Below are 14,061 nucleotides of genomic sequence, written 5' to 3' on the forward strand. Positions count from 1 at the left end.
TTTACACTGTTTGATTCATTCCTAGGTGTGTGTACATATATAGACTATTATATATAACACCAAATAAAAGATACAAATTTGCAAATCACAGAATATTCGTAAAATTCCAAAGAAATCGTTTAAATCAATGGCAGCATTGCTTACTGTTAGCCGTCACCTTAATTTTTTTCAAGTTTTTATCCAATGAATTAACGAGAAAATTTAAAAAATCGATAATAAAGATGGCAAACTCGAGGCAAAAATCCAACTCCATTTGCTATTCTCTTATCATTAATCCACGTCGAAACCAATGAAAAGACAGTCTTAACAATGGTGTCTTCTCAAGTTCAATGATTTGCAACGCAGGTAAAGATCATATGTACTGTGACCTTCATAGGGAAATTCAACATCGAAAAAGAAACTGACCCATTGTTTGGTTTTGAATTTTGATTCGTAAATGACAGGTTTTAGCAGAAGTTAACTTAGATTGTTCTTTGTTTCCGGCATGGTCAGAGCTTGAAAAGTGTTTGGTTCTACGATGAAGACGTCTTCCTTGTTTTTTTTCCTTGGAGGGGTTGTTGTGTTAATAATATTATTGATTATAGTGTTAATGTATTGGAAAATTTGGAAACCAGCAGGGATTAAGAGTTTTATATCAGAGAGTAGAAGGCATGCAGGTAACGTATTTGATGAATTTGCTGATAAAAGAGTGAGGTATGATTTGGTTGGGAATTACTGGCTTGTGAAGTTTAATTTTATGCGTCTCTTGCAGCATCGACGGATTTCTTTAGTGGGGACCTTCGAACTATTTTCTATTTTGACTTCAGGACATTGAAGAGAGCAACCAAGAATTTTCACCCTAATAATCTCCTTGGAAAAGGTGGATTTGGGCCTGTCTACAAGGTAAGCAAGCTCAAATATTCGGACTTTTCATTTTCTTTTCAAAAGTATTCATGTTTGATATCCGTGTTTGTCACATAGTTCAGATATAAGGTATGATCCTCTAAATATATGTAATTACTTTTGACAAAATTGAGCGTCCTTGTGTGGGATATATAACCGTATCCAGCACACATCCTTGAATTTAGATAACATATATAGATGCATTAGAAATAATTGAGCATAACTATATAATAGTTGTATTCAAAACTCGTCATCAAATCAAGAAAATATAGATATAGTGCAGTGTACATGTGTATATATATTATTTCCTTGTATCTATAAAGTGAGAGATATGGTATGAGCCCTTGTTGTAGTAATGTCTTATTTTGAAGTTTCAAAGTCTTGAGAAACATGGTTAGTTGTAGGAGTTACCTTTGTACCTTTAGAAATCATATATTATGTTGCTTTTGGGATGCATTGGGCATTTGAAACTGACAAAAAAAAATGAGGATTTTTTTGCTATTTTTCTTTGAATATTTGATAGGGGAAGCTTAAAGATGGAAGAATGGTTGCCGTGAAAAGGCTGTCCCATGATAAATCCCAACAAGGAGAGTCAGAGTTTCTGGCAGAAGTGAGGTTGATCACAAGCATCCAACACAAGAATCTGGTTCGCCTTCTAGGATGTTGCTCAGATGGGTCTCAACGTTTACTTGTATATGAATTTATGAAGAATGGTAGCTTGGACCACATAATCTATGGTATATATAACTCACCAACCCCAATTTCTTCTTCTAAAAAATCATACATACTATTATATATATATATATATGCTGAGACTTGTTTGGAACAGTCGTCAAAGTTTTTGTCTAGCTCCTAAGTGACAAGAGTTTAAACTTTGTCATCTCCCTTCTTTCTTTCCAGATATTTTAATGATAAAAAAGCGGTAAACTACAGTAAATGTCAACCAACTATGAAAAGTTACAAAGTGGTCACCCAACAATTCAATTTTGTCTTTTTTGGTCTCCAAATGGCTAATGTAAAAATAGAAACATCCAAAAATCTAAGATAGCTAGGTGACAAAAAAAAGAGAAAATTGAATAGTTGAGTGACCATTTTGTAACTTTTCATAGTTGGGTGACCAAAAAAGAAAAAAAAAACATAATTGGGTGACTACTAATATAGTTTACACTAAAAAATCTTAGGTCAATGATGCATTTTACTCGTTCTATAATTTTTATATGTACTCTTGCTAGCTACATGAAGGAATAATCTGTCCTTTTTTTGTACAAAGAATGCTATATTCTAGTCATAAAGAGAAGGGGTTGCACATATTCAGGCTCAAATTTCGTCTTATTAGAATGCCACCTCTTAAAGATGATTGCATGAACATATTTGGATTCAAACTTGTGCATGAACTTGGTTTATATAATGTGATTTTCTTTTCTTTGTGCAAGAAGGTTTTTGATGATTTGCTAAACAAAAAATCTCCATGATTTTGTTGAACTAGAACTATACATACATATATGTAATCCAAACCTTGGAATTAACTTGTATATATATATGCAGGTAAGAAAGTGTACTTGAACTGGGAGACTCGGTTTCAAATAATATTGGGTGTAGCACGAGGACTTCAGTATCTACACGAGGATTCTCATCTAAGGATTGTTCATAGAGATATCAAAGCAAGCAACATTCTTCTTGATGATAAGTTTCATCCTAGAATTGGTGATTTTGGACTGGCTAGGTTCTTTCCTGAAGATGAAGCTTATCTTAGCACCACATTTGCTGGCACTTTGTAAGCCCTCTCTTCCCCTATAATGATAAGTAGTATTGGAATTAATGTATGATGATGATGATGATGATGAAATGATTGGTTTTGATATTGTTAAAAGAGGTTATACAGCGCCAGAATATGCGATTAGAGGAGAATTGTCTGAAAAAGCAGATATTTATAGCTTTGGAGTTCTTGTGCTTGAAATTGTTAGCTGCAGGAAGAATACTGATCTTACTCTGCCTTCAGAAATGCAGTATCTACCGGAATATGTAAGTAATTTTTAAGTCCTTTTTTTTAATTTTAATTTTAATTCATAGTTAGACAAATTGAGATACATGGTAAAACTCGAACACTTTTATAGATTTTATATTGATCCACTCCAAATAAGAAGTATTTTTTTTATTAAAACAACGGGAGTTGCGGTCAATAGAGCAAGGCGGTTTTAGTAAATGCCTACTCCGTTCCACCTGGTCCTACTTTTTAAAATATTTTTATGTGTTTTTTTTATCTATTTAATAGATATATGAATTTATATATAAATCATAATACATATTTTTATAATAATAAATTAAAAAATCATTAGTAAAAAGTATAATAGAAGCGCTAGTTTACCATTGAGATTGAAAAGTACTTTCTAAAAGTGTCGTGGAATTTTTTTTAAAAAGTACTTTTGAAAATTTTGATAGTGTTTATTATTATTGTCAAATAATATTTCTTGATAAATAAAATGACAATTTTAGACATAATATTGTAAACTAGAGTCTAGAAGATTTAAAGAGTGGATAAAAGGTAACTTAATTGAAAAGCACTTTTCTTAAAGTCAAAAGCTAAAATTTTAATTTTTGGTTTGGGTTAAAATCTTAATTTAAAATCAAGGTTTGGTTTGAAAAGCTGCTTGTTTACCTTTTTTTTTTTTTTTAGTTTGAAATCAAAGTTTAGGTTGAAAAATACTTTTTAAACTCAATGGTAAACAAAACCCGAAGAATATTGAGTTGAGTGAAATGATTAAATGTGATTTATAATAATTCATGGAAATAGAATGTCAACTTAAAAATGAGATGAAGGTGATGTATACAATCCCTAGTCTAGGCATAGCAAAGGAGGATAGGTTGGGGATTAATACCCCTCTCTCTTGTAGTGTTAATGGAATTAAACTGAACCGGTTGGATTTAAAACTGACAAATATGTTGGTCCAAGTATAGGGATTGAATTCATCTTTGAACGAATTATTCAAAAGTCCGAACTGATAAAAATTCGAAAATTAAGACCAAAAGCCAACGACTGAACCAATTTATAAATTTTTCAATATTTTAATTATTTATAAAATTTTAGTTGTTTATGTAATTATTATTAAACCAACAATTAAATTAATTAAATCGAAAATCAATAATTGAATCGGTTTGACCACCAATTTAGTTTTTAAGACATTGTCCCCTTGGATTGTTCAAAAAATTAGTAGAGAAAATCATTTAGATCCTAAATTTGTATACAACATGTATATCATTGACAAAGTATTAATGATTATTACTGCATGTATTTTTTAAAATTAGCTAGGCATGGAAGTTATATGAGCGATCTCGTGTGCTTGATCTAGTAGATCCAAGACTGAAACAACTAGGATCATTGGTGGAGAAAGATGTGGTTCGTGTTGTAAACGTAGCCTTCTTCTGCCTTCAGCTTCACCCGAACCTAAGACCGCCCATGTCTGAGATCGTAACCATGTTAACTTGCACCCCCGAAATGGTCGGAACGCCCTCCAGACCGGCCTTTTTTAATCGGAGCCGACGTAAGAAGAATAGTGAAAAGCTGTCATATGTGTCTTGGGATACTATGCCTGATCCTTTCCCTTCTCCACTTGAATCTGAATCCACTCCATCAACTCAGGCTCACACTCAATTGCCTTGTTGAATATCACTTTTGTTTGTAGCTTTAAAGCACCATTGTTTAATTTCTAATTGCTTGAATATTTTTTAGGATATTAAGTAGAGGTGTAAATGAGTGCTTGTGAACCACTCGAGTTTGAATCGAAACAAGTTTAAATACTTTTTTAGTATTTATCATAGCAAACAAGCTGATTTTAAATATCTTAATAATGCTCGATTCGAGTAGTTCATACTTCATAGCTTTAAATATATATTTTAACTAAATTGTTTTTCTACCCTTAATAGCTCAAAATTCCATTTTAGCGATATTTTTCTGAGGAAGAGAAAAAAATGTTACTTTTTGTTTGCTATTTGTTTATGGAAATGGAACGCTTGTAATTTGGATATTCCGAAAATGTACACTTGTATATATATCATTTTTGTTATTGGTATTTGATTCCCCATAAATATAAATTGTTGAAATTGAACAATTCGATTTTATTTCAAACTAAACTTGAGTTTAGAAAATGAAACTCAATAGAACTTGAATCCAATGCTTTTAAAACCGAATTAATAGTCAAACCGGTCAAACCATTAGTTCATCGATTAAGCCGGTTCAACCAACTCTGACAAGTTCGATTAAAAATTTCAAAATTCAAAAAAATATATTAAAAAAATAACCAAATTTAACCTGATCTGTACTAATTCTCGATCCAACTAATTTAATTACCTTTCTTCAAACCAATAATTGATCGATTCTCGATCTAACTAGGCCGATTTGGTCTCGCATCATTGTTTGAATCAAATAATGAGCCAGAAGTCTTGAATCGAGCTTGTTATTATTCGAGATCAACTCAGCTTGATTATAGCCCTAGATAAGAGATAATTTATGGGTTGCTTGAACCACACGTAGCATTTTTTTCAAAAATTTTGTTATAAATAGAAAATCGTTTATAAAAACCAAAATTACATGAATCCTCTTCTTATCTACAATTCCAGCCAAGAATAGAGAGTTGAAATTCATACCCGTTTTGCAGGGAACTCTGGATTTGATTCAACTCACAAAACTGTTGCCCATTGAGCACTTCAAAATTGTGAATTACTGAGGAAAGTCACCATGCATCTTGTTCGTTGAAACATTGTATCGATTTTCTGCCATACGTCAGATTGGATTTCAAGGAGCTTCTTTGCCTTGCCTTGTAACTTCGGATGGCGTCGTATTGTTTCACCATGGATCTGAAAGAATATGATATGACATCAAAGAAAAACCAAGACAAGCTACATTAGAAAACAGGGCAGAAGATTAATGACGATGCATAACCAATTGTGACTCAAGATAGCATTAAATATATTAATCAAGGAAAACTAGGTCAAACACTTCGAGATTATGATGCTGGCTCTCTCAGTTTATGGATTGCTTTGGGCTTGGTTCATTTCGGGTTTGGAGGTTTTGGATTACTACATGTTCAAATCATTTCGGATTCGGATCATATCTGGTTTCGGTCATCTTCGAGTTAGGTCAGGTGAGTTCAGGTCGTTTACTATATATAATCAAACTGGGTTCGGTCAAGTTCAAGTTTAGGTAATTGGTTGGTTTTTCAGGTTTGGGCCATGACCAGCGCGTCTACATACCCAAAGTGCCTATTGGCCAAAAAATTCCTAACCATATAAAATAGAATTCCTTCAAATAAGGTAAGAAAACAATACCTTCAGGAATAACCTGATAACAGCTTGTATGAACTCAAAATTGTTCTTGTAGGAGATCTCACAAACAAAATAATCCAATAACAGTTCAATTGAAATCATCTCAGGTTTCCCATCAAGATCTTCCAAATTCTCATCGTCTATGATCTGAAGCATCCGAAGCTCCATGTCCAAAGCCGAAGGAGATAAACCTTTAATATAATCAGTAAACGCTGAAACTGTAACATGTTAAAAACACACAAATATTAGCTGCAAAGACGTTTTTGACGAATATTTGATAAAATCTCAAGATGGAACATACAGTTTTTTATCTCCGTGGAGGACTGAAGAAGTTGCAAAAAAGTAGACGGTGCCATGTCAAGTTTCCTATCATTCATTTCCACGCCATTGCCTTTTACATCACCATTAGCTTCACTAGGTGTAAATAATATTTCTCCAGAAAGAGATGGAACTGAAGGCAAGAAGAAAGGAGCCTTCTCGGGTTTCTTCGGAGGCTCAATTGGTTTGTTGCGAACCTGCAATTATAAATAATACAATACTGGAGTCAATCCTCACGGAAACCCTCTACCTAAACGGAGTGCGAAAAAGAAACCAGAATTAACATATTTAATTCCAATACCCAACTCTCAAAAAAAAAAAAAAAAAAAAAACAAGAAGATAAAGAGAGACCTTTATAATGTCTAAATTGATCAAGCCTTGCCATTGGCTTTTTGGCAATAGTGAGAGAGTAACTAGTTCCGGTATTTGCTTAATGAAGGTTGGAGAAACAGAAGCATCTTTTGAAACTGAGTTGTCCGTAACAGGTTCATCGGAATCCTCAGTTTGGGATCCATTCATAGATGAGATGGATGGCAACCTGACATTTACAACTTCCTTTCCGCTTGCAAAAGAATCCACATTTGAAGCTCCAGAGAAGATCGACCGGTTAACCCTGATTTAACAATTCCAGCCGCTTATTTTTTTTATTACTAAGAATTAAAACTATAGTTACACGTAACACCTGCATATTAAACACTGAATGTCTAAAATATATAACATTTATTGCTGCCACATTCCAGTTTCAAAAATTATCATTCATGTTGTTTACCAAGAAGAAATTTCATCATATCAATAAGATTCTTTTTTAAGTTTTTCAGCTATTTAGAGTGAATATAAGATCGTATATAAGATAATGGAACCTAATAGCCAACTTCTTTGACCCATACAGATGAAGGTGATACAAAACTGGAAACTTACCACAGATAAACCCCATTCTGATCAACATGCGTAGTTGCTAAAACATCCATATTTGGTGACAAGGACAATGCTGTGATAGATACATCAACATGTATAGCGTCAATTTGTCTCGCTAAGACAACATCCCAAATTCTCAGACTCCCATCCATGCTGGATGATAGCAGCCATTTGCCATCCTCACTGAAACATAAATCAGTGATACGGTCTGTATGGCCTTCAAATTTACGAACCATTCTTAATGCCACAACATCATACAAACGTATAACCAAATCATCTGTTACTGTGGCCAAAAGACCTGCAAAATACAGTCAAAATAAAAGTAGTTGCTAAATATATGTTTGAAGGTGAGAAAAGACCAAGGAAGAAAAGCAGAAACAGAGATATCGTAGAGAGGCAGGAGTACATGCCCAATGACAGACCAACACACACACAGAAAAACCAAAGGTTAAAGGCTGATAATAACAAATACCAAAAGAAGCACTCACCATTGAGCCGATTGTAAACAATCTTAACCACAGTACATCCAACTTCCCAGCTAGATTTTACGTAACATCCCTTGAAATCCCATACCTGCACAAAGAAACAAAATTATTAATTAAATTACACCCGGCAAAAACTCAAACAAAATTTTCTCTTTGTACTGCATGCTTAATGTAAGTTTTATAAATTAAATTTCAATCAGCTCTTCTCATTAACAGTAGGAAAATATTTCAAAGTAAAACATAAACCAAGGTGGATCAATTTCTACAGTTGCTTTCTTGTCTACAGAAAAACAAAAAGGTGGTAAAAATGCTTTCCCCGCAACAGAATCTAAAACCTATGTAAGGCTATAAATGCCCCTACCTTGTATGTAATTTCCTTTTCACAAAATCTTTATGGTTGGGCTATTAAAAAAGAAACAACAACAACCACCACCACTTTCAACTGACTTGCAAAAGTCAGATTCAATCCAAAACATCCAATGTATTCAAGGACTACACCTACCTGATAAGGGGTACCACAATATTTAACACATTTCCAAGCAAAGCACACTCAACAAGTTAAAAACCTTTAGTGGACAAATGGCACAAAAAGGCAATTACCATCTGTCTTCATCTTTTAGTTATTTTAATGTAACTGAGAGAAAATGCTGCTCAATTTTAAACAACTACACCCAACAGAGGAATATCCAAAGCTATAATGACATGTTACTCTTAGCAGTGCATGTTAAGAATAGGAAAATAGAACAAGCATCAGGGAAAGAATATACCTTAATGTCTCCATGATACCCTGCACTTATCATCAAGGTATTTGTAGAATCACATGCAACTCCAACGACTTCTCCATCATGAGCACTTCCTTTTGGCGTGTCCACATAACTACCTCGACTTATTCCAGATTGGAGATTGAATCTCTCAATCCAACCCCCTGCCGTCCCTAGAACCGCAAAATTACCACAAGCGCTGATGGCACAGGCCTGAAACCGGATAGAAAAAACCATCAGTCACAATTCGTATAGTTCAAGAAATACTAGTTTCTAGCAGGGTTTCTCAACTTTGAATAGTTTAATATCAGTAGTATTTGCTGCTTAATGTTTTAAATGAAGATGAAAACATCAGCCATCTTGGCTATATTCTATAAATAGATAAATTCAGAAAAAGCACTGAATGTATTCACTACATTTTGGTGCAGGGAAAGAGATATTAATACATAAAACTCGTGGAACTAAATACTAAATAGTAGGAATTTGATAGAGCATAACCTTCACAGGAGTTGGATTTTCAGGACATGGTCTCAGGATATGCTCACCAATCACAAAATTTTGAAGTCGCCACACATATGCCTGTTCAGTATCCATATGGCATGTAACCACATTGCACCAATCTCGTTCCCTGATTTCAGCTTTTTTATTGAAAGAGAGAGCCAAACTTAGATCACTTTGACATAACAAAAGAACATACCACCGTGCAAAAATCAGACGGTTTGCAAATTTTCATTTAAGTTTAAACGATAAAAGAGCGTATAGCAGAAGATCATACCACAATCAAATGCGATAACAGGCTTTAATTTCAGTTCCTCCTCCTGAAATTGAATATAAGAAACTAAGTTGAATGCAAAAATTCACTCAAAAAATTACAACAGCCGAGTAATACATGCAGACATAGCCAGAAAAGTACCAACATTTCACCCCAGCCATACCTTCATTCTTAGTTTCTTGGCTCGCTTAGATATGTGACCTTGAGACAGCTCTCTGCTTTGCTGATCCTGATCATAACAAAATTGACAATTTTTACCAACAAATTATAAAATTATATTAATTGTGAAGTAGCATGTAAATATAGAAATTCATGGATGGAGGGTGAGAATAAAAGCAAACAATAAGTACAGTTTACCCAAGAACCAAAGCTCCTTTCAAATTGCAGATTAGATAAATAAAGGATTTTAGCAGGTCTTAGAATCAGACAAAAAAGCAAAGTTTATATGATATTCACACCCAGATTTAGTTCAGACAATTTAATCAATTGAAGATCAGATTTGCATCAAAGAACCAACATGCAAAAGTAAAGATATGGAATCTAGGATAGTATTAAATCCTACACACAAAATAATACATGGATAACCGACCTCTTACAAAAATAATTGTCAATTCAAGTACCAATAACAAAAACTCCCATTATAAAAATTTTAAAAAATGAACAAAACAATAAATAAACAAAGATTAAGAAAGGAAATCTTTCATGGAAAAGCAGATCAATTAATTTCAAACATAAATGATCAGTATAAGAGATAGAATAAAAAGCCTGCAGATTGCATTGATAATGATAAATCTAAAATCATACTTATCAATGCATGAACATGGTAATATTTCCTTCTATATTTTGCCTGTAAACGTAGTATAATTGTACAACCATCAAAAGAAGATTTGAAGAATTGAACATTGTACTAAACACGCGTGGTACATTACGAACAGATTGAGGGGTATGTGTTATCTACTTAAATAGATCATTGCCACCAAAAAACACTCAAGAACTGCATGCAAACCTTTTGATTAAAAAGGCCATTGGGATGCATAAAAGTTTGTGCAATGGTCAATCAGAAACTTCATGCATGTCAAAAAAAAAAAAAACCCTCTTTCGACTATAGATGCAAACCTGGATTACAGAGAAAAGGCGAAAAGCGCGATCTTGGCCGGCAGACAGGATATGCCTTCCATTGGCATAGAACCTGCCAAAGTGGGTAAAATTGCAATTAGGTATTTCATGAGCAAAATGATCTCCCAAAGAAATCTTTGAACTAATTGAAGCACAGGTTCCATAGAAATCCAGTACAACAAATATTAAATTTTCAGAATTCATATGCCCAAGTACTACAAGACGAAGATTAGCACGCTTCTTGAATTGTATTGACCATATTCACAATACGGTTCTAATATGATTTTAATTATTAAAGATATTAGGGGTGAAATGAATATGTAGAATGTTGCATATGGATACAATATATGGAGTACTATTACCTGATGCAAAGTGGAGGAGCACTGTGTCCACTTCGAAACCGCAGGAGGCGAGGATCTCCATCACTTGTGTCAAAGATCCACATCTGCAGAAGAAGATAAATTCGAAATGCATTTCCTGATAATATAGATGAGCATGCAAGGCATAGACCATAATGCAAGGAAACACCAATAATTTACCACTGATCTGAAAGAATATCAGGAATGTAGCAAACATGCATACAACCCATTTTTGCTAGCAAAGTTCTGTATCAAAACAACAACTAGCCAAAGATGGTAAAAAGGAAACTTGTCATAGTGGTAACAATCTACATGTATCTAAAAAATCCAGCCTCTTGTTTAGGAAGAAGAAGAATAAGAATCAGACTTGGCAAAATGCATAGGATAGATTAGTTTCAAATTTTAAAAAACCACAACATAGTTCATGCCACAATCTAAAGCATCAAATATGATACAAAACAACTAAATGCATATGCTGCATCCAGATTGTGTTCCACCTTACTTTAACCACTTAAAACTTTCGACATATCAAATTCATCAGATGGTGCGTAAAAGGAAAAAGATTGATACTAAATCAGTCATACCTTAATTGAGTTGTCAGCTGATGAGCTCATTAGCACAGGCTCATTAGCAAAAAAGTGAAGTGAAATAATTGAACTCTCATGAGCCTCTCGTATGACTGATTGGAGCCTTTTCTTCTCAAGATTCCATATGCTTATGACACCAGAAGAACCTCCAGATGCTAGAAGGGGCTGTCCATCTGCAGAATATAGAACACAGATCAGCATAAACATGCTAGGTGGTGGCTTGAGTAAACTGATATTTTTCTAATAGAAAATACTAGGAAAAAGCCCTATCCTAAACATCTACCACTGTTTAGTATTAAAGTTATCGAGTCTAATTGACTTGAGATTGAGTAGCTGGATTATATTTTGTGTCAAAAACAAGAAAATAAAGCTGGCCAAGATCTAGTCTGGCATGTGCTGGCTTGTCTCAATTACCCTACTGCAGCCTAAGCAAATTCTGATATGTCTACAAGCTCGAGATCAAGGAAAAAGCTCTTATTGGGAATACCTGTGCTGAAAGATAAGGCAGTGACAGTGCCTCGTGCAGAATGTTTAAATGTTACAACTTCTTTATCATAACGAATATTATGAACATGAATTGTTCCATCAGAACAACCAACAGCAGTAACATCTAGTGCAGGGGATGAAACACAACTGCAGATACTCGAATTCCATCCCTTGAATTCATAAAGTTTTTTCTTTGCGCTAATGTTCCAAAGCTGCAAAGAACCCTCCTGACTCCCAATAAGAACCTGTTCAAATCTTTTTAGTTATACACGTTCATTTTATCATAACATATAAATTCATCTATTACCATATTAGCAACAAATCAGGGACTGTTACCTTGTTTAAGTAAGTATCTGGATGCATTATACAAGTAGGAGTGAAGTTGGCATCTAGCTTAATATGTTCAATTGGAGCAGGATTGTCTTCAATTCCTTTAAACGACCATATGAAAACATTACCATCAGCATCTACACTTAGAATGTGGTCCCCAAATAAAAGCAAAAAGTTGACTTTAGCACTGTGTCCGCTCCAATTTGCTACCTACAAATACATTAATTTTATCACCAAATCCAAAAGAACAAAATCTTAAGGATAAAAAAAAGTTCTACATAAGATACGGTGCTCAAGCCAAGAGACACATTCACATTAGCTTAACCATTTGAGAACTAAACTTGAAATAAATAAAAGACCAAAGATAAACCTGGTGAGCTCGTTTAAATACGGCAATATCAGTCCCATAGGCAGCAAACGTGAAATCACGGTACGAAGCAAGAGCTCGAATCTTCTTCGGTAGTTGAGGACCTACATGAACAGAATTAGGGCCATGAAAAAAACTTTAACCGAAAGCTAAATTCAAACACACACACTCACCAATAAGCATCAACTTGAGGTTTGAGCACTGCAAAAGGAAGCTAAAAGTGAGAAGATGAATAATTTCAACATCAGAAATTAGAGAGAGAGGAAAGATGAGCACTGACATTGTAAATCTGAAAAGCTTTGCCGACGGTGACCGTGACGAAAGTTTCGGTGCCCAATCGTTGAACGGAGAAAGGAACTCCGCTAGTTATGTAACCTATTGCTCTGTACGGCTCAAATATCCCCATTTTTTTTCTCTTCTCTTTTCTTTCACTTGACCTGAACGGGAAATACTGGTTTGGTTTTGGTTTAAAAGTGAGATTGGCGGAGAGGGTTTAGGGTTTTGGCCTTTTGGACGAGGAACTTAAATGGTATTTAAGGGCAATAGACGTAATTTTCGTTGATTGTTTGGGTATTTTTGTCGTTTCACGTGTATTTTTCCATTTCATTGTAAATTCTGATTTATTAACTTTGAATAATTGAAAGAGTACGCACAAAAAAGGAGGGAAAATGACTTGTAAGAAAATGGATTTCTTTTCTTTGTTCAGCTTAAAATATATTTTTAAGACATTTCCTAAAAAATCCATAACCCTCGAAATCCTAACTCGAAGATTCATTGAAAATTTAAGAAGGCTTGAACAAAAACATTAGTTGTTTAAAATGTATGTTAAGCTTGAGTTTTAATATTGAAAGATTAGATTCAATTTAACTTCTTTTAAGTTTATGATAGATTATTTTTTATTTTATTATATATATTATTAAATGAGTAAATAACACCCAAGGTCATTAAGCTATCATTAAGTCTTTATTTTAGTCATTTAATTTTAAAAATTTATAAAATGGTCACTGAATTACTCGAAAGTTTTCATTCAAGTCATTGTGTTGTTAAAATCGTCGCTATATGACCTTCTTTGTCTGTGCCAATCGAAAGCTCTATTTCCTCTTCTCTTCTGCAATTCAGTTTGTTTTTATGATGTAGCTTTAAATTTACGAATCTACAAATCGAAATTCAAACAACATTCTTCTTTGATCTTTGACACTAATCGTCAAATGAATTTGGATTTAAGATATGTTTTTTTATTGTCGATAGGTATTGATCCACTATATCGCTTGTCAAATTGTCACTTGGAATTCATTTGTTAGACTTTAAAAAAAACTTAACAACCTAGCGATGACTTAAATAAAAAGTTTTGAATAATTCAATGG

General features: G+C 33.8%; 2 protein-coding genes across 2 annotated transcripts; one reads left to right on the forward strand and one right to left on the reverse strand.

The window, feature by feature from the left end:
- On the forward strand, positions 1-4,688 carry LOC105790146 (cold-responsive protein kinase 1). Its single transcript, XM_012617583.2, has 7 exons — positions 1-345; positions 444-656; positions 752-882; positions 1,406-1,619; positions 2,428-2,656; positions 2,754-2,904; positions 4,190-4,688. Exons 2-7 carry the CDS (start codon positions 518-520, stop codon positions 4,541-4,543), a joined length of 1,218 nt encoding a protein of 405 aa, XP_012473037.1. The 5' UTR covers positions 1-345; positions 444-517; the 3' UTR covers positions 4,544-4,688.
- Positions 4,689-4,971: 283 nt separating this feature from the next.
- Positions 4,972-13,204, reverse strand: LOC105790144 (uncharacterized). Its single transcript, XM_012617580.2, has 18 exons — positions 12,978-13,204; positions 12,871-12,898; positions 12,701-12,801; positions 12,337-12,540; positions 12,002-12,245; positions 11,512-11,687; positions 10,931-11,013; positions 10,569-10,641; positions 9,616-9,681; positions 9,456-9,498; positions 9,179-9,318; positions 8,687-8,893; positions 7,923-8,007; positions 7,438-7,732; positions 6,871-7,132; positions 6,503-6,716; positions 6,205-6,419; positions 4,972-5,733 (listed from the first exon to the last, which is right to left on the reverse strand). The coding sequence occupies exons 1-18, from the start codon at positions 13,101-13,103 to the stop codon at positions 5,584-5,586; spliced, it is 2,712 nt and encodes a 903-aa protein (XP_012473034.1). The 5' UTR covers positions 13,104-13,204; the 3' UTR covers positions 4,972-5,583.
- Between the last annotated feature and the right edge of the window lie 857 nt (positions 13,205-14,061).

This window comes from Gossypium raimondii, chromosome 8 (assembly GCF_025698545.1).
Source record: "Gossypium raimondii isolate GPD5lz chromosome 8, ASM2569854v1, whole genome shotgun sequence".
Taxonomy (NCBI): Eukaryota; Viridiplantae; Streptophyta; class Magnoliopsida; order Malvales; family Malvaceae; genus Gossypium; species Gossypium raimondii.